This window comes from Thalassophryne amazonica, chromosome 4 (genome assembly GCF_902500255.1).
Source record: "Thalassophryne amazonica chromosome 4, fThaAma1.1, whole genome shotgun sequence".
NCBI classification, from domain to species: domain Eukaryota; kingdom Metazoa; phylum Chordata; class Actinopteri; order Batrachoidiformes; family Batrachoididae; genus Thalassophryne; species Thalassophryne amazonica.
In genome coordinates, this window is record NC_047106.1 from 92494184 (window position 1) to 92515380 (window position 21197).

General features: G+C 39.5%; 1 protein-coding gene across 3 annotated transcripts in view; it reads right to left on the bottom strand.

Moving 5' to 3' along the window:
- The window catches only part of LOC117508488 (neprilysin-like), a 237433-nt gene that overhangs the window by 151486 nt on the left and 64750 nt on the right, over positions 1-21197 (bottom strand). For all 3 annotated transcript variants that reach the window (XM_034168258.1, XM_034168259.1, XM_034168260.1), the window contains exon 4: positions 18725-18886. In XM_034168258.1, coding sequence (XP_034024149.1) covers positions 18725-18886 — 162 coding nt within the window. The remainder of the gene's footprint in view (positions 1-18724; positions 18887-21197) is intronic.

The window sequence follows — 21197 nt, forward strand, 5'->3', positions numbered from 1 at the left end:
CATGCCCATATCATGATGCTTGCACCACCATGCTTCACTGTCTTCACTGTGAACTGTGGCTTGAATTGGTGGTTGGCTCTCACTGCGGTATTGTATCACTTCCTGTTCCGGAGCACAGCGGTGTTTTTCTGTATCTGTTAGCTGTTTAATCTGAGCAGTTAGATTGATCTAGTTATCTAGATTATGATTTGTTTCCCAGTGTAATCTTTACGTGCCTTAACTAAAGCACTCCTTCTGCTGAATCACCTATAAATTATTTACACATTATTCACTTTGCGTGTTTTTAGGAATCCGCTAGCTTAGCGTAGCTACTAGCTCTTAGCCAATTTAGCATGGCGGCTTCTCCTGTCTCTCCCGCACTTTTCTGCTCTGGGTGTGAAATGTTTAGTTATTCCTCGGCCTCCTTTAGCAGTAACGGTAATTGTAATAAGTGTAGCTTATTCATAGCTTTGGAGGCCAGGCTGGGCGAATTGGAGACTCGGCTCGCACCGTGGAAATTCTACAGCTAGCCAGGCCCCTGTAGTCGGTGCGGACCAAGGTAGCTTAGCCGCCGTTAGTTACCCCCTGCAGATCCCAAGCAGCCGGGGAAAGCAGGCCGACTGGGTGACTGTGAGGAGGAAGCGTAGTTCTAAACAGAAGCCCTGTGTACACCGCCAACCCGTTCACATTTCTAACCATTTTTCCCCACTCGACGACACACCCGCCGAGGATCAAACTCTGGTTATTGGCGACTCTGTTTTGAGAAATGTGAAGTTAGCGACACCAGCAACCATAGTCAATTGTCTTCCGGGGGCCAGAGCAGGCGACATGAAGGAAATTTGAAACTGCTGGCTAAGGCTAAGCGTAAATTTGGTAAGATTGTAATTCACGTCGGCAGTAATGACACCCGGTTACGCCAATCGGAGGTCACTAAAATTAACATTAAATCGGTGTGTAACCTCTGCAAAAACAATGTATGACTCTGTAGTTTTCTCTGGGCCCCTCCCCAATCAGACCGGGAGTGACATGTTTAGCCGCATGTTCTCCTTGAATTGCTGGCTGTCTGAGTGGTGTCCAAAAAATGAGGTGGGCTTCATAGATAATTGGCAAAGCTTCTGGGGAAAACCTGGTCTTGTTAGGAGAGACGGCATCCATCCCACTTTGGATGGAGCAGCTCTCATTTCTAGAAATCTGGCCAATTTCTTAAATCCTCCAAACCGTGACTATCCAGGGTTGGGACCAGGAAGCAGAGTTGTAGTCTTACACACCTCTCTGCAGCTTCTCTCCCCCTGCCCATCCCCTCATTACCCCATCCCCGTAGAGGACGGTGCCTGCTCCTAGACCACCAATAACCAGCAAAAATTATTTAAGCATAAAAATTCAAAAAGAAAAAATAATATAGCACCTTCAACTGCACCACAGACTAAAACAGTTAAATGTGGTCTATTAAACATTAGGTCTCTCTCTTCTAAGTCCCTGTTGGTAAATGATATAATAATTGATCAACATATTGATTTATTCTGCCTTACAGAAACCTGGTTACAGCAGGATGAATATGTTAGTTTAAATGAGTCAACACCCCCAAGTCACACTAACTGTCAGAATGCTCGTAGCACGGGCCGGGGCGGAGGATTAGCAGCAATCTTCCATTCCAGCTTATTAATTAATCAGAAACCCAGACAGAGCTTTAATTCATTTGAAAGCTTGACTCTTAGTCTTGTCCATCCAAATTGGAAGTCCCAAAAAACAGTTTTATTTGTTATTATCTATCGTCCACCTGGTCGTTACTGTGAGTTTCTCTGTGAATTTTCAGACCTTTTGTCTGACTTAGTGCTTAGCTCAGATAAGATAATTATAGTGGGCGATTTTAACATCCACACAGATGCTGAGAATGACAGCCTCAACACTGCATTTAATCTATTATTAGACTCTATTGGCTTTGCTCAAAAAGTAAATGAGTCCACCCACCACTTTAATCATATCTTAGATCTTGTTCTGACTTATGGTATGGAAATAGAAGACTTAACAGTATTCCCTGAAAACTCCCTTCTGTCTGATCATTTCTTAATAACATTTACATTTACTCTGATGGACTACCCAGCAGTGGGGAATAAGTTTCATTACACTAGAAGTCTTTCAGAAAGCGCTGTAACTAGGTTTAAGGATATGATTCCTTCTCTATGTTCTCTAATGCCATATACCAACACAGTGCAGAGTAGCTACCTAAACTCTGTAAGTGAGATAGAGTATCTCGTCAATAGTTTTACATCCTCATTGAAGACAACTTTGGATGCTGTAGCTCCTCTGAAAAAGAGAGCTTTAAATCAGAAGTGCCTGACTCCGTGGTATAACTCACAAACTCGTAGCTTAAAGCAGATAACCCGTAAGTTGGAGAGGAAATGGCGTCTCACTAATTTAGAAGATCTTCACTTAGCCTGGAAAAAGAGTCTGTTACTCTATAAAAAAGCCCTCCGTAAAGCTAGGACATATTTCTACTCATCACTAATTGAAGAAAATAAGAACAACCCCAGGTTTCTTTTCAGCACTGTAGCCAGGCTGACAAAGAGTCAGAGCTCTATTGAGCTGAGTATTCCATTAACTTTAACTAGTAATGACTTCATGACTTTCTTTGCTAACAAAATTTTAACTATTAGAGAAAAAATTACTCATAACCATCCAAAGACGTATCGTTATCTTTGGCTGCTTTCAGTGATGCTGGTATTTGGTTAGACTCTTTCTCTCCGATTGTTCTGTCTGAGTTATTTTCATTAGTTACTTCATCCAAACCATCAACATGTTTATTAGACCCCATTCCTACCAGGCTGCTCAAGGAAGCCCTACCATTATTTAATGCTTCAATCTTAAATATGATCAATCTATCTTTGTTAGTTGGCTATGTACCACAGGCTTTTAAGGTGGCAGTAATTAAACCATTACTTAAAAAGCCATCACTTGACCCAGCCATCTTAGCTAATTATAGGCCAATCTCCAACCTTCCTTTTCTCTCAAAAATTCTTGAAAGGGTAGTTGTAAAACAGCTAACTGATCATCTGCAGAGGAATGGTCTATTTGAAGAGTTTCAGTCAGGTTTTAGAATTCATCATAGTACAGAAACAGCATTAGTGAAGGTTACAAATGATCTTCTTATGGCCTCGGACAGTGGACTCATCTCTGTGCTTGTTCTGTTAGACCTCAGTGCTGCTTTTGATACTGTTGACCATAAAATTTTATTACAGAGATTAGAGCATGCCATAGGTATTAAAGGCACTGCGCTGTGGTGGTTTGAATCATATTTGTCTAATAGATTACAATTTGTTCATGTAAATGGGGAATCTTCTTCACAGACTAAAGTTAATTATGGAGTTCCACAAGGTTCTGTGCTAGGACCAATTTTATTCACTTTATACATGCTTCCCTTAGGTAGTATTATTAGACGGTATTGCTTAAATTTTCATTGTTACACAGATGATACCCAGCTTTATCTATCCATGAAGCCAGAGGACACACACCAATTAGCTAAACTGCAGGATTGTCTTGGATGACCTCTAATTTCCTGCTTTTAAACTCAGATAAAACTGAAGTTATTGTACTTGGCCCCACAAATCTTAGAAACATGGTGTCTAACCAGATCCTTACTCTGGATGGCATTACCCTGACCTCTAGTAATACTGTGAGAAATCTTGGAGTCATTTTTGATCAGGATATGTCATTCAAAGCGCATATTAAACAAATATGTAGGACTGCTTTTTTGCATTTACGCAATATCTCTAAAATCAGAAAGGTCTTGTCTCAGAGTGATGCTGAAAAACTAATTCATGCATTTATTTCCTCTAGGCTGGACTATTGTAATTCATTATTATCAGGTTGTCCTAAAAGTTCCCTAAAAGCCTTCAGTTAATTCAAAATGCTGCAGCTAGAGTACTGACGGGGACTAGAAGGAGAGAGCATATCTCACCATATTGGCCTCTCTTCATTGGCTTCCTGTTAATTCTAGAATAGAATTTAAAATTCTTCTTCTTACTTATAAGGTTTTGAATAATCAGGTCCCATCTTATCTTAGGGACCTCGTAGTACCATATCACCCCAATAGAGCGCTTCGCTCTCAGACTGCAGGCTTACTTGTAGTTCCTAGGGTTTGTAAGAGTAGAATGGGAGGCAGAGCCTTCAGCTTTCAGGCTCCTCTCCTGTGGAACCAGCTCCCAATTCAGATCAGGGAGACAGACACCCTCTCTACTTTTAAGATTAGGCTTAAAACTTTCCTTTTTGCTAAAGCTTATAGTTAGGGCTGGATCAGGTGACCCTGAACCATCCCTTAGTTATGCTGCTATAGATGTAGACTGCTGGGGGGTTCCCATGATGCACTGTTTCTTTCTCTTTTTGCTCTGTATGCACCACTCTGCATACTGGTTCTGCTGGAGGTTTCTTCCTGTTAAAAGGGAGTTTTTCCTTCTCACTGTAGCCAAGTGCTTGCTCACAGGGGGTCGTTTTGACCGTTGGGGTTTTGCATAATTATTGTATGGCCTTGCCTTACAATATAAAGCGCCTTGGAGCAACTGTTTGTTGTGATTTGGCACTATATAAAAAAATTGATTGATTGATTGATTGATTGATTGAATTCAGAGTTTGGGGGTCGTCTCACAAACTGTCTGCGGCCCTTGGACCCAAAAAGAACAGTTTTACTCTCATCAGTCCACAAAATATTCCTCCATTTCTCTTTAGGCCATTTGATGTGTTCTTTGGCAAATTGTAACCTCTTCTGCACATGTCTTTTTTTTAACAGAGGGACTTTGCGAGAGATTCTTGCAAATAAATTAGCTTCACACAGGCGTCTTCTAACTGTCACAGCACTTACAGTTAACTCCAGAGTGTCTTTGATCATCCTGGAGCTGATCAATGGGTGAGCCTTTGCCATTCTGGTTATTCTTCTATCCATTTTGATGGTTGTTTTCTGTTTTCTTCCACGCGTCTCTGTTTTTTTTTGTCCATTTTAAAGCATTTGAGATCATTGTAGATGAACAGCCTATAATGTTTTGCACCTGTGTATAAGTTTTTCCCCTCTCCAATCAACTTGTAATCAAACTACGCTGTTCTTCCCATTTTCCTCAGGCTTTCAAAGAGAAAAGCATGTTCAACAGGTGCTGGCTTCATCCTTACATAGGGGACACCTGATTCACACCTGTTTGTTCCACAAAATTGACGAACTCACTGACTGAATGCCACACTACTATTATTGTGAACACCCCCTTTTCTACTTTTTTTTTACTAATAGCCAAATTGCATAGCCTTAAGAGTGTGCATATCATGAATGCTTGGTCTTGTTGGAGTTTTGAGAATCTACTGAATCTACTGGTACCTTGTTTCCCATTAACAATAAGAAATATACTCAAAACCTGGATTAATCTTTTTAGTCACATAGCACTACTATTATTCTGAACACTACTGTACATCCATGTCCTTCTTGATATCAGACATTTTCCCACACCTTTTATAGGACAGCGATGGTAGCTCAATGGTAATGTTTCTGGCTGGCAATCAGAGCTTTGGAAATTGCAGGTTTGAATCCTGTGGGTGGCATGTATTTTTTTTTTCACAGCAGCTGTACAATGTGGTTACACATGCTGTACATGCTCGCACTGTGTTCACGCGTGCACGAAACCACTGCAGCGGCATCATTCACACCTGCCCGTTGGCTCAATGTTTTTGTGGTTTGCTCATATGAGCTGTTCCACCGTGATTTGCCCTGATTTGTACTTATTCGTACTATGTGTGAAGGGGCCCTAAATGTAGTTTGAAGGAATTTAGACATTACGATTAACAAATGTATATACAACCCCTGGCAAAAATTATGGAATCACCGGCCTCAGAGGATGTTCATTCAGTTGTTTAATTTTGTAGAAAAAAAGCAGATCACACATATGACGCAAAACTAAAGTCATTTCAAATGGCAACTTTCTGGCTTTAAGAAACACTATAAGAAATCAAGAAAAAAAGATTGTGGCAGTCAGTAACGGTTACTTTTTTAGACCAAGCAGAGGAAAAAAATATGGAATCACCCTGTAAATTTTCATTCCCAAAACTAACACCTGCATCATATCAGATCTGCTCATTAGTCTGTATCTAAAAAGGAGTGATCACACCTTGGAGAGCTGCTGCACCAAGTGGACTGACATGAATCATGGCTCCAACACGAGAGATGTCAGTTGAAACAAAGGAGAGGATTATCAAACTCTTAAAAGAGAGTAAATCATCATGCAATGTTGCAAAAGATGTTGGTTGTTCACAGTCAGCTGTGTCTAAACTCAGGACCAAATACAAAAAACATGGGAAGGTTGCTAAAGGCAAACATACTGGTAGACCAAGGAAGACATCAAAGCGTCAAGACAGAAAACTTAAAGCAATATGTCTCAAAAATCCAAAAATGCACAACAAAACAAATGAGGAACGAATGGGAGGAAACTGGAGTCAATGTCTATGACTGAACTGTAAGAAACCGCCTAAAGGAAATGGGATTTACATACAGAAAAGCTAAACAAAAGCCATAATTAACACCTAAACAGAATAAACAAGGTTACAATGGGCTAAGGAAAAGCAATCGTGGACTGTGGATGACTGGATGAAAGTGATATTCAGTGATGAATCTCAAATCTGCATTGGGCAAGGTGATGATGCTGGAACTTTTGTTTGGTGCCGTTCCAATGAGACTTATAAAGATGATTGCCTGAAGAGAACATCTAAATTTCCACAGTCAATGATGATATGGGGCTGCATGTCAGGTAAAGGCACTGGGGAGATGGCTGTCATTACATCATCAATAAATGCACAAGTTTACGTTGATATTTTGGACAATTGAAAGGATGTTTGGGGATGATGAAATCATTTTTCAAGATGATAATGCATCTTGCCATAGAGCAAAAACTGCAAAAACATTCCTTGCAAAAAGACACATAGGGTCAATGTCATGGCATAGGGTCAATGTCAATGAGCAGATCTAATTTGATGCAGGTTTTAGTTTGGGGGATGGAAATTTACAGGGTGATTCCATAATTTATTCCTCAGAATTGAGTGATTCCATATTTTTTTCCTCTGCTTGGTCTAAAAAAGTAACCGTTACTGACTGCCACAATCTTTTTTCTTGATTTCTTATAGTGTTTCTTAAAGCCAGAAAGTTGCCATTTGAAATGACTTTAGTTTTGTGTCATGTCTGTGATCTGCTTTTTTTCCACAAAATTAAACAACTGAATGAACATCCTCTGAGGCCAGTGATTCCATAATTTTTGCCAGGGGTTGTAGAACAGAGTGAAACACAAGTCTTGCTTGTTTTATATTGAAAAATCGGTGAGAATTTGAAACTCAGCATTTCTAAAAGGTGTCAGAAGTATAACTGTATGGAACACAGACCTGAGTTCAGAAAAGCTTTTAAGGTGAAGCTATGATTTGTTGAAAAACACCAAGAATTTAGTTAAAGCCCACCATGAAACAGTAGCACAGCCAACAATTTTCTCCAAGTCAGAGAAACACAAAATTTGTTTTGATTTGGCAACAACTTATTGGCTGGAACAATAGTGATTGATTTATTTTACTGAATTTCCAAATGGAGTTTGAAGATAAATTAAATTTAATTTATATAGCGCCAACTCACGATGTGGTTGCCTCAAGGCGCTTCACACAGCACAAGAACATGAATCAAAAGATAAAAAACACACAATAAAAGAATAACAACATAAAAAATAAAAAGAATACAAGAAAACACACAGTCACATAAAATACTAACAATAAAACAGGGTAAAAAGATGAGCCTTTAATCTGGACATAAAAATCTCCACAGAGTCCGACTGCCATATCCATGCAGGGAGATCATTCCACAGAGCCAGGGCACAATAAGAAAAGGCTCTGTGACCCGCAGACTTATTTTTGCCCTAGGAACACACAGCAGTCCAGTAACAGCACCTTAAAATCTGACCTCAAAGAGACAGGAAGCCAATGAAGAGATGCCAAAACGGGTGTAATGTGGTCAAACCTTCTGCTTCGTGTCAGAAGTGTGGCCACAGCATTTTGAACTAGTTAAAGATCCCTAATGCTGGACTGTGGTAGACCAGAAAATAGGGCATTGTAATAGTCCAATCTGGAAGAGATAAATGCATGTATCAGAGTCTCAGCAGCAGCCATAGACAGGATGGGACGAATCTTTGCTATATTTTGCAAATGGAAAAAAGCAGTCCTCGTAATGTGTCTAATGTGGAGGTCAAAGGACAACATAGGATCATTTTGATCCTACGTATCCTACATTGATATGAATGATATGTCTAAAGCCTTGTGAAAGGAGACCTACATTATTAGGCAGAAGAGAACTTACAAATGCATTGTGAACCATTGAAATTACACATGATTTCTTATTTTGGGTAAAAAATAAAATAAAATAAAAACTTCAGTCATCTTACAGTGTATGCCCAGGAGCATCATTTTTTAAACGGCTGTTACTATTTAATGGGATATGAAACTAGATCCCATTACCATAATGTGGACATATATATGAGCTAGTTTAGTGGAAGCATAGAAGAATAATTTTAACAAATGTATCAAATGTGGCATACTGCAAGAAATGGGCCAAAGAAAATGGGCACAATACCGAAATATTGAGCAAAGGATTTACTGGTTAAATGTGAAGAAAACTCCAGCCTATAGTGCATAAAACTAAATGGATCAGAATGACGTAATCTGCACTAGAAGAATATCATTTGTATCTTGATTTAATATTTAATACTGAGAGGAAACAACCAACCATGCTTCCAAAAGCATTGGCTCTTCAAAATAAGCCCATATATGCAACCTACTAAAATTGTGCCAGTAATTTTTTAAATGGATGCATTCATGTTTCTATGTTTATACAGTTAGCCAAAAAGCAATTCAGTAACAATAATAATAATCAAAATATGGCACTTTTACCCCATGAATTTGAGACCTAATAGTGCATCTGTTTTTCCAACTCTGAATATTTTTCTTTGTTTATAGATTTTTTCAAGCCAAGGTTATAATAATAAAATGCTGTCTGATAATTAACAAATCTACTTTCATTCACATATATAATATTCATTCAGTCATTTTCTGTTGCTTATCTGGGTCTGGGTCAAGGTGACAGTAGACCAAGCAGTTCCTCCAACACTTCCTTATTCTAAGTCCAGTCCTGTAACTCTTCTTCTCACTGGATCACCACCTTATCATGATCGTGGGATTTGTGTGCTCCAGTCATCCTGGGAGTCATGTTGTATGGAGCATTAGCATTAGCATTAGCTCCTGGTAGGGCCACCCTTGGCAAATTGTTTCTGGGTTTGGAGCCAGACAAAGAAAAGGAAATTCAAGAAGACCCTTCATTATTGCCACAAGCTACAAGAGAGTCACCTTGGCAGAATTATGGAAACTGGAGCCTCCTCTTTGAGCCAGGCCTTGGGGGAAGAGCTAACAGGCAAGCGCCTGGTGACCAGGTCAACAGCCATGGGGCACAGTCCCAAAAAAGGGAGAGAAAAGGTGTCTGGTAGGCAGCAGATGTGGCAAAAGCCCATGCAATCTGACATTCAAACATGTAATTTTTAAAAAATGTATTTACTTATTCATTCATTTTCTAGGACCACATAGGAGCTGGAGCCTATTCCAACAGTTTTTTGGAGAGAGGCTGGGTACACCCTGGAAATGCCACCAATTCATCATAGGGAGTTATTTACTCATATTTTTTATGCATTTTGAAAAAAATGCTGCACAGTCATTTTTTTAAAGAAATAATCACACTAATAACTCTGATATTTGAGTGGACTCTTTCAAATGACTTTAAACCAACATTAATCAAATAGTGATGAATGACTCAATACATTTTGGAATTTGTTTTACAAACTATTGATGTGATTTGCGCGAATATATATATTTATTTATTGCTATGACGCTATGCGCACTCTGAATGGCTGGTTGATTTCCAGTCTGATATTTTCCCATTTCCTACTGGTTATCATGACAATCAGTCCAGAGCGCGTATGAGATTTGTTACAAACCAGAAAGCTAAAAACGCAATTAGATAAACCAAGTCAGATATGACCATACTCCATAAATATCTAAATGGCATCAGAAAAACAGACAGATTGAAAGCTTACCAGCTAATGACCGGACCACCTGTTAGCAAGTTCTTCATGGAGGTGAAGTGAACAGGTCTGACTACGAGGCTAAACAGTCAGCAGCTTTCATATTCGGACAATATCGTAAGTTTGCATGTTTATTTATTCATATGTGTTTGTGTGTGTGTGTGTATATATATATATATATATATATATATATATATATATATATACACACACACACGTAAACAAATTAACCTTGCTTGCACGGTCTGTACAGAAATATCTGTGTTTTACTGTCAACACCTCATCTGATATTTTCCCGTACAGTTAATAATCCTTCAGTATCAACAGATCCAGTCAAGCAGTCTCCTTGCTTCTTTTCTTTTCTTTTTCTTCGAAACCATCAAGCTGAGCACATTTGGCTGTGAACACATTTCAAAATTAAGTTTGCATTTCACAAAATCTTTACATAAATGTGATCTGAGGTACTGATTGTAGTTATTCTGAGAAAATGGTTCCAAGTGAGATAAAAAGATAAAAGGGAATGAACACATGGTTTCATATCAACACATTCAACACATCAACATGCACATATGGACATTCTGGCATTTTTGGTCATAATTACCACATTTATCATCCAATTCTCAACATTCTATTTTCAAACATTTAACAAAAATTCATTAAAATTCATATTTTTCCTCTTCTATTTCTCTCATCTTTCAGTCACAAAGTATTTAGTAATTAAAAAGCCCATGGTAAATTGGACACATTATTGCAGTGTGCTACACCTGAAAGAAGAGAGAAGGAAACAGGCATACATACACACACACACACACACACACACACACACACACACACACACACACACACACACACACACACACACACACACACACACACCAAACTCCTGTGGTCACAATCACTGCAAATCATCATTAGCAATCATTTATGGCATTGTTACACCAAGAGGACAATCCCAGGCATTTTTACAAGCAGCAATAAACCTGCATGCTTGCACACACACAGAGCAGCATCCAGGTGTTTCCTTGCAGCTGTTCACAGTAAAGCAATCTATCATCAGCAAACGCTGGTATCTGAGCTGGCAGGAGCAGCCCGCCCACAGATCACAGGTCAGCTGTTTGATGCCACATCGCATACTAAAGGTCATCGCCACTGAACATTAAGAGATCAGCAGTCCAAAGTTTTACTTAAAACTATACATTTTAGAAGGAGGTGGTTGAGTTTTTTTTTTCTGTCTCTGTACACATTGCACATACACCACTGAATGATTAAAAATTTGAGCACACAACTGTTTAACACACACAGACACATGGACCTGCACACATTAGGTCTGTCCTGAAAGAACAGAAACTCCCACTGAATTGGTCATGTACAGCACAGGGATGTGCAACTGGACTCTCACTGATTCCTCCACACTGTAAAAGGAAAACTTAAAATTGTTGGCCTGAAAAGGTTTTTTTTGGACACATAAACATAAAATGTTTGATTGTATTGCAAACAACATCAAAGTAGTTATCTCAACTACCTGTAATAAGTTTGTTGTGTTAGGGTGGCAAAACTTAAAACTATAAGTTTGAGGCTATGACTGAATTTTTTGAGTTTGCTTTCGCAAAGAAGGGGGTTTCCAACTCAAATCTGCAGGGGTCTGTTTTTCTGCCATTTTTCCTGTACACTTGTCCTGCGTGGATTTTTATGTCCGTAAAGTTGAGTATTTTCTTTGAGTATTGTATTGGAACTGTAGCTTTGCAGTTGGTAATTGATTTTGAAAACCAGGTTGTTGGCACTGACTGCCAAGTGTGTTGTGTAACTTTGTCAATGTAACTCCTTCATCTGCTCTTGGTCTGCCCTCAGATTTTGAAGCATTCAAGTTGAAGTCATTTCCATATAATTAATTTAATATATTACAACAGTAACATCATTTTATTCTAAACTTGCTTTTGTGTGGAACAAATAATCATATTATTTGGAAATTCCTCTCAATTCACATAAACTGAGACAGAGTGACAACTCTGTATGATACAGAAAAGTGTACAGTTCAGGTTAATAAACATTTGAACTGACTTAGTTTTGTTTGTTATCTGTGTGACAGACAACATGTTGACAAAATGAGTCTTAGTATGTAGAAGTCAAAACTTGAAGTCTTAATACATATGAAAAGTACATTTTCTGAACAAAAAAATAATACGTTTGCACATCTTCTATTTTTCAGAATTCTTAGTTTGTAGAACTGAAATTTGAAGTTATGCATATGAAAGGTACATTTTCTGAACAAAAAATATAACAATTTGGCACAGCTTTCATTTATCTGAATTCTTTGTGTGCAGCTCAAAAATGTAAGTTACATTATACATGAATAATAAGTTATCTCAACAAAAACACTAATCTGTTTGTTCAAACTTAAGATTTTTAGTTGGCCTCAAAACCCAAAAATCCAGTGGAGACTGTTGCCTTGAAATTTTAAGTTGACACAACTTTTTTGATTTTACAGTACATGATATAACCCAAAAAACAGGTCAAGGCTGGTACCCCCTGCACTCAAGAGGGTTGTGAGATGAGCTGATAACCTACTTAATGTGGGTCTGCAAAGATTTTGTGCCGAATAATCATACAGCGAAGTTAGGTAATGCCCAGATTGATGCACAGACACACACGGGGCAAATATCTACAGATCCTGCATCACAGCAGCAGGACAAAACTATGCATGCTAGCAGATTCTAAGAGTCCTACTCTGGCTGGCAAGCTGGAAAGCCTGAAGGCTCTGTGCGTCCTATCACATCACTGGTGTGGATTTAAGCTGCTGAATGACTGTTATCAGTTCATGCATTTTTTTTCCTTCTCCTTTCTGCAGCAAATGCAGAATTGTGAGAAAAGATTCTTAATATTCTGCCTTTACACTTTGTCCTGTGTGCCACAATGAACTGCAGAAGTGTAGTTTTCTTCTCTCTTTTGAAAGAATGAAGGTCTCTGAACATTGAACATCTCTCTCTCTCACTCACACAAACACACACACACACATATCATTATCATTTTTGTTTCTTCTGTGGCTGTTAAACCAACAATGACAGAAATATGAGCACCATATAAAAATCACACAAACAGTGAGGAAATGAAAATAAGCATTGCCCAACCAGCTATAATTTCAGGCATTTTGTTAGCATTGGTCTATTTATTTACACAGTATATCTCTGTGTGAGTGTGCGATAAAATCCATTCAAGTCACACTTTGTGTGACTCTGTGTGTGTGTGTAGATAGATAGTGAATGATAGCAAAGACAGAGATGGTGAGCCACACTGAAAAAGTCATGTTGCATTCACACACTGACAGTTCAAAAACATCATAAGGGTCATTACAGCAGAATTACTGTCATCTACAGTTGCATAATGTGGATGATGGGAGACATTGTAATTTTGCAGTCTTAATTAGACCATTAGCCAGTAATTGTACTTTTTCAGTCAAAAATCACTGCTGCGATGCTAACACTGCCCAGACACACTGCTGCCATGTTTAAAAGTGTGCAGTCATATTTGTTTAATTTATTTTTCTCACACTCATCAGTCATCTTCAACCGCTTTTCCGGGTCGCGGGGGCAACAGCTCCAGCAGGGGACCCCAGACTTCCCTTTCCTGTGCCACATTGACCACCTCTGACTGGGGGGGATCCCAAGGCATTCCCAGGCCAGTGTGGAGATATAATCTCTCCACCTAGTCCTGGGTCTTCCCCGGTGTCTCGTCCCAGATGGACATGCCTGGAACACCTCCCTAGGGAGGAGCCCAGGAGGCATCCTTACCAGATGCCCGAACCACCACAGCTGGCTCCTTTCAATGCGAAGGAGCAGCGGCTCTACTCCGAGCTCCCCACGGATGACCGAACTTCTCACCCTATCTCTAAGGGAGACACCAGCCACCCTCCTGAGGAAGCCCATTTCAGCCGCTTGTACCCGCGATTTAGTTCTTTCGGTCATGACCCAACCCTCATGACCATAGGTGAGAGTAGGAATGAAGACTGACCAGTAGATCGAGAGCTTTGCCTTTTGGGTCAGCTCCCATTTCATCACAACAGTACGGTAGAAAGAAATTATCTTGGTAGTCTATAAGTGATTTCAGTGATGTTTAATTGTTTTCTGTGACTTTCAACATTTCCCAGAGCTGCGAGCTCAGCCTGTTAGCATTAGGCTGGTGTGAAAAGCACAGTTGTGCTAGTTGTGTGTCACAAAGCTGTGGCTTTCCTAGAGACACGTGTCCATAAGTTACAGCAGCTGGATAGAGCAGATTTAGATGTTATGGGCACGACAGATAGCATTAGATTACATAAGAAATATTATCATTCAGTGCATGTTGCAATCATAGTTATAAACTAAATATATCACAGTCTTTGATGCCACATTGTCCTTTGCCTTGTACTTAAAAGAAAAGCAAATTAATGCTTTTTTTGTGGAATATAGCAAAGACTAGGTGTATGCTCTCCTTGGCAGTTGCAGAAACATTGAACACGTTTACATGCAGCCAATAACCCTTTCATAACCCTTTTATAACCGTAATATTAGCAATAACCCGGTTGCGCATGGCCATGTAAACACCCGCAAAAACCCAAATATGCTCATATTCCGGTTTTTAAAAACCCGAATATGACCCCTGGGTTACTCCTTTTCTAACCCGAATATCAGGTCATATAAACGCACATCGGGATAGCCCCATAGAAAGGAACATTATTTTGTGTTCCGCGCATGTCCTATCCACAAGGAATCTTGGTCTTTTGAGTACGGAAACTACTTGTATGCGGCGCGCGCAACCCACCGGACACCACAGAAGCAGAGGTAAACAGGCATTGTGTTCTGCGTCCTTATCAGGTGGGCCGGTCACGGCACCGGTCAGCATTACCGCGATTGCTCTCACTGCCTCCGATGCGCTTACTGAGTCTGCCGCAGCGGGCCACTTACACTGCCCACTTCTCTGCTGTGCAGAGCTGGCCAACTCTGGCAACAGGTCCGGAGACTACACTTGCTGTTTTGATGCGGAGCGCTCCGGCAGCCTGCAAGGATAGATTTCTTGTGGAAAAATCCACAGCACCACAGGGTGTCGGTATACCGCAGCCGCAGAGCTCCATGGCCATGACTTGGATTCTTTGTGGGTCCTGCATCCGTACCCCCAGAGGCAGTGAGAGAAGGGAGATCATGCACATTGTGTTCTGTGTGTGTCTGTTTATAATCTTCTCACCCAGAAGAAAAAAGAGAGTATTTACACAGGAGAGAAAAGTGAGAAAATGTTAATGCCTGTTTGAGAAAAGTGTATAAAGTGTGTGAGGGGTTTTACAGCCTTAAAACATCTATAATAATTGTAAAAACTAACGGTGACTACTTCGCGGACTTCACCTATTGCGGGTTATTTTTAGAACGTAACTCCCGCGATAAACGAGGGACCACTGTACTTCATTAGTATCGTGAAAGACATGAATATAATGTCTTTTATTGACGGTAGAAAGTACCAAGATAGCAACATTTACAAGAAGGTGGCCGAAAAGTTACGTGAAGCAGGATTTGCACGAACACCAGACTAAACCAAGCACCGGTGGAAGACGTGCATCACTGTTTAGATGGGGATATTCCAAATGATACCAATGACCATGTATACAGGAGTAACTCTGTCTGCTTAAGCATGTAAACGGGTTATTCCTAATGATTCAGAAACCGGAATATTAACCTTATCCCGAATATTAACGGCATGTAAACATAGCCACTGATTCATGCTCTTGGTTAAAGAAAAACTGAATGTAATGCAGTGGTCACCAACTCTCCTTGCTCCACCCACTGCTAATTTACTAAGTCAGGTGTGCCTAGCTGATCAAGAGCTAAGAAACACCAGGCTTTTCTCATCAGCTGTTGTTACAACAGGTACACACAGAAAACATGCAGAGCAGGAGATCTCCAGAAGCAGGGATGGTGACCACTGCTGCAATGTCTTTCTTGCTTGCCATTCTAATTGCCAATCTATCTGTTCATCCATCCATCTGTGTGTGCGTGTCCATCCATCCATCAAATAAGTAATTGCAAATCACATGGGGTACTAATTGTCCCTCATGACTTTGGGACTATTAAAAATGTATTCTAAAAATTTAGTCCTCAACTGGATACACAGAATAAGTGAGATGATTATCAAACTGAATTGCCCAGTGCAAGCTGCCAAAAATGTAATCAACAGAGCCAGAAGAGAAACTCATTGCTTAATTTATTTACATCCGCCAAGGACATAATAAAATCATCAGCGTTTATTACGTCCGCCAAGCACGTAATAAAATCATTTATTTATTTATTTGTCTGTCTCTGTTTGTTAGCAAGATTACGTCAAAACTACTGCACATATTCCGACGTAATTTTCACCACAGATAGATATTAGGCCAAGGAAGACTCCTTTACATTTTAGAAGTGATCCAGATTCTGGATCAAGTTTCACTTTATATAGATTTTGAAGGATTATTGTTAGCAGGATTACATCAAAATTACTGAACGGATAATCACCAGATTTGCACAACAGATACAAATTAAGCCATGGAAGACTCCCTTAAATTTTAGAGGGGATCCAGAATCGATGTCACCGACCAAACAGTCCCCCCGCCTTCACTGTGCATGCATCATTTTGGAGCGTCAGTAGCAATTCACAGATTATCGTCTTGTTTCTGCTAAAAACTGCACACCAGTCATCATCTGTCTCAGCGACAGATATCTGAAGCTTTTGTACAACAATCATTTCCATATAAATTCAGCACTATTTCATTATAAAAGATGGGGGAGTGATCAGAGCGCAACAGCAGCATGTCTGAATCTGACTCTCTGAGTCTGATGCGCTACATCCAAAGTGATGAAAGGGAATAATGTGATTATTAACCATCAGATGACAAAGTAAAACCTCTTAAATCATTCTAAAATCAGTTTTAAGCAGAAACAAGGCGAAATTTGGTGAATCGCTGCTTATGCTCTGAAATGACATATGTGCAGCAGCACATCAGACTCAGATGTGCTGCTGTTGCGCTCACAGATCACAGATTCTCATCAAATTTGCACCAGAGACAGATATTACGGCATGGAAGACTCCACTGAATTTGGGAGGTGAACCATATCCGGATTCTGGATCAAGATTTCACTTTAGTTTAGATTAGACAGAACTTTATTGATCTCTTGGGAAGACTCTCTGGGAAACTGAAGTGATCTGGATCTGGATCCAGATTCTGACTCAAGATTTCACTTTATATAGGCTTTGAAGGATTACGTCAAAACTATTTCACAGATTCTCACCAAATTTGCACCACTGATATTAGGGCATGGACGATTCCACTGATTTTTGGAGGTGATCCGGATCTGGATTAGCGGATGTCAGAAATCTCTGTCTGGTATTGTTTTGTGATGCTGCCATGGTGTAAATGTTTTAAATCTTCATGGTTTCCTTCACAGAGGAGATAGTGTTTACATGTGTTGTCTATTGTTTGTGATTAGGAGTAGGCAAAAATTTATGGACTCATCTTCAATTAAGTTGGTAGACTGGTGTGGTAGGGCACTTGTCAAGAAAGAATCTGTTAAATTAGGTTACAAATCTAAATCCAATTTAAGGAATTTTCAAAATATTTTTGTGATGAGGCCTCGACTGCCCTCTAACTTTCAGCAGGCTTCGATAAGATCTAGACCCCACAGTTTCAATCTGGGCTTGGCATTTTGTTTGAAACAAGTGATGCAGAGCAGATCGATTTTAAATTTTCCCTTGAGTCCTGTTAAATCTCCAAATGTCGAACAAGCTGGTGTGGAAGTGAAACTAAAGACATCCACTGAGAAAACAAAGGCAAGACAGACATGTAAGTCGAAGTGTTTGGGTCCACATGGCACAATGATGGGTTTTGCTGGGTAGTGAGGAAGAGAATGATAGCACCCAGTGTTCTGTCAACTCTGTAGAGTATATCAGTAGCTCCTTGAGATGTAAAAGTTATAGAAAATGTGTGGTTGTCATTTTTTTATATTTTTTTTATGCTTATGACAGTTTAATATATAGGTATTTATCTTTAAAACATGCAGTTTTGTTTTGTTTTTTCATTGTTTTTTTGGCCTTTTACCATATCAGTGACACTTTCTATTGTGCACATCATGTGGTTCTGCTCTTTTTGATTGCATAAGCGCACATCTGCTGGGCATCAATGGGGTTCATTGAGCAGTACAGATTTTCCACCAACTTTTCACAGGATATCCTCAAAATTTGCAATGCAATTTGCCCCCTGGACCACTGGATGGAAGCCCATAAAGTCTATCCCTGCAAATTCAATGTCATGAAGTCTTTGAGTACAGTGCAAACACTGCATCCTCACACGTGCACAAACTCACAATGAAAGCTGATATCAAAAGCAGCACTGAAGCCAAACACCTGTGGAGTCAGATATGTATGGAGCTGCATTCCCTGAAGGAGAGTTCTCTCTAACTCAAGCATTCTACCAACTCAATCAATCTCAAGCCAGCAAGTGCAATGAAAAACAGCTTTGTTTTGCCAGTCTTAACTAAATATGGGATCGTTATGCTAAGGAAATAGACTACACAAATCCTGTGCTTGTCAGTGTGAATCTTTAATTGTGTTTTTGAGTGTTGACGTCTGACCTTTTAGTATGACATCCAGTTCTTCTCGTAAGATGTCAAAGGTGCTGTATCTTGAGCTGGTCTCTGGAATAATGTTCTTTTTAAGCCATCCTCCACAGGCATACTGATAGAAGTTATCGCATGGGTCCACATTAGCATCCATATTCTCAATAAGACGAGATGCTATGTGGGCAGACAAACAAAACAACAAGATCTGAGGGCTGGAGCTTAACGGCAGGATATAATAAAAATAATAACCATGTGATATTACAATCATTATTTCAGCATGAGCTATAACTGAATGTCTTCATAAAACTGAAAACAACTGCCTGTAGAGTACAGCATTCCACACATATGACATGGAAATTTTCATTGATCTCCAGGTCTTTAAACACCCACATGCACAAAGCAGAATACATGATTGATTGCTATTAATGCTTGCTTTCTGCTTTTCCAGTGCTCACTGGCTGGTCGGCAAAACATCTTTGATAGGCAGAGCATGGGAATACATGTTCATTTTGTCAGTTGTTGGTGTCATTCAGTGACAGATTTTGCCATTTTGTAATGATATTTATTAATATTTGTTTGAAATGAGGGTGACCATGAGCTTTATTTTAACTCTGAAATCTGAAGATCATCACAAATATGAGGAAGAGATCAAGGCAGTGATGTCATTGGGATTGCATCTTCTACCAAATCTGACTCCTAGTCTTTGCTTCTTGGCCAAATCTGAGCCCGACAGTTTAACGTTCATCAAGAAGTAGGATCTAAGATGTTCCCACGAAAATATTGAAACAATAAAATGTACGGTGCATCCAGAAAGCATTCACAGTGCTTCACTTTTTCCACATTTTATGTTATGTTATTCCAAAATGAATGAAATTCCTTCCCCCCCCCCCGTCAACATTCTATACACAATACCCCATAATGACAATGTGAAAAAGCTTTTTTGAGATTTTTGCAAATTTACTAAAAAAAAATTAAATAAACCTAAGGAATCACATGTATAGAAGTATTCACAGCCTTTGCCATGAAGCTCAAAATTGAGCTCAGGTGCATCCTGTTTCCACTGATCATCCTTCACATGTTTCTACAGCTTAATTGGAGTCCACTTGTGGTAAATACAATTGATTTGACATGATATGGAAAGGCACATATCTTTCTACATACAGGTGCTGGTCATATAATTAGAATATCATGAAAAAGTTGATTTATTTCAGTAATTCCATTCAAAAAGTGAAACTTGTATATTCATTCATTCATTACACACAGACTGATATATTTCAAGTGTTTATTTCTTTTAATTTTGATTATAACTGACAACTAATGAAAATCCCAAATTCAGTATCTCAGAAAGTTAGACTATTACTTAAGACCAATTAAAAAAAAAAGGATTTTTAGAAATGTTGGCCAACTGAAAAGTATGAACATGAACAGTATGAGCATGAACAGCACTCAATACATAGTTGTGGCTCCTTTTGCCTGAATTACTGCAGCAATGCAGTGTGGCATGGAGTTGCTCTGTCTGTGGCACTGCTCAGGTGGTATGAGAGCCTAGGTTGCTCTGATAGTGGCCTTCAGCTCTTCTGTATTGTTGGGTCTGGCATGTTGCATCTTCCTCTTCACAATACCCAACATATTTTCTATGGGGTTAAGGTCAGGCGAATTTGCTGGCCAATTAAGAACAGGGTCCTTAAACCAGGTATTGGTAGCTTTGGCACTGTGTGCAGGTGCCAAGTCCTGTTGGAAAATGAAATCTGCATCTCCATAAAGTTGGTCAGCAGCAGAAAGCATGAAGTGCTCTACAACTTCCTGGTAGACGGCTGTGTTGACCTTGGACCTCAGAAAACACAGTGGACCAACACCAGTAGATGACATGGCACCCCAATCCATCACTGACTGTGGAAACTTTACACTGGACCTCAAACAACATGGATTGTGTGCCTCTCCTCTCTTCCTCCAGACTCTGGGACCTTGATTTCCAAAGGAAATGCAAAATTTACTTTCATCAGAGAACATAACTTTGGACCACTCAGCAGCAGTTCAGTCCTTTTTGTCTTTAGCCCAGGCAAGACTTCAAGTCAGCAGTCTTCCCCATGATTGTGTAGCCTACAGAACTAGACTGAGAGATCAGTTAAAGGCCTTTGCAGATGTTTTGTGTTAATTAGCTGATTAGAGTGTGACACCAGGTGTCTTCAATATTGAACCTTTTCACAATATTCTAATTTTCTGAGATACTGAATTTGGGGTTTTCATTAGTTGTCAATTATAATCATCAAAATTAAAAGAAATAAACACTTGAAATATATCAGTCTATGTGGAATAAATGCATACATTATATAACTTTCACTTTTTGAATGGAATTACTGAAATAAATCAACTTTTTCATGATATTCTAATTATATGACCAGCACCTGTATAAGGTCCCACATTTGACATCGCATGTCAGAGCACAATCCAAGCATGAAGTCAAAGGAATTGTCTGGAGACCTCT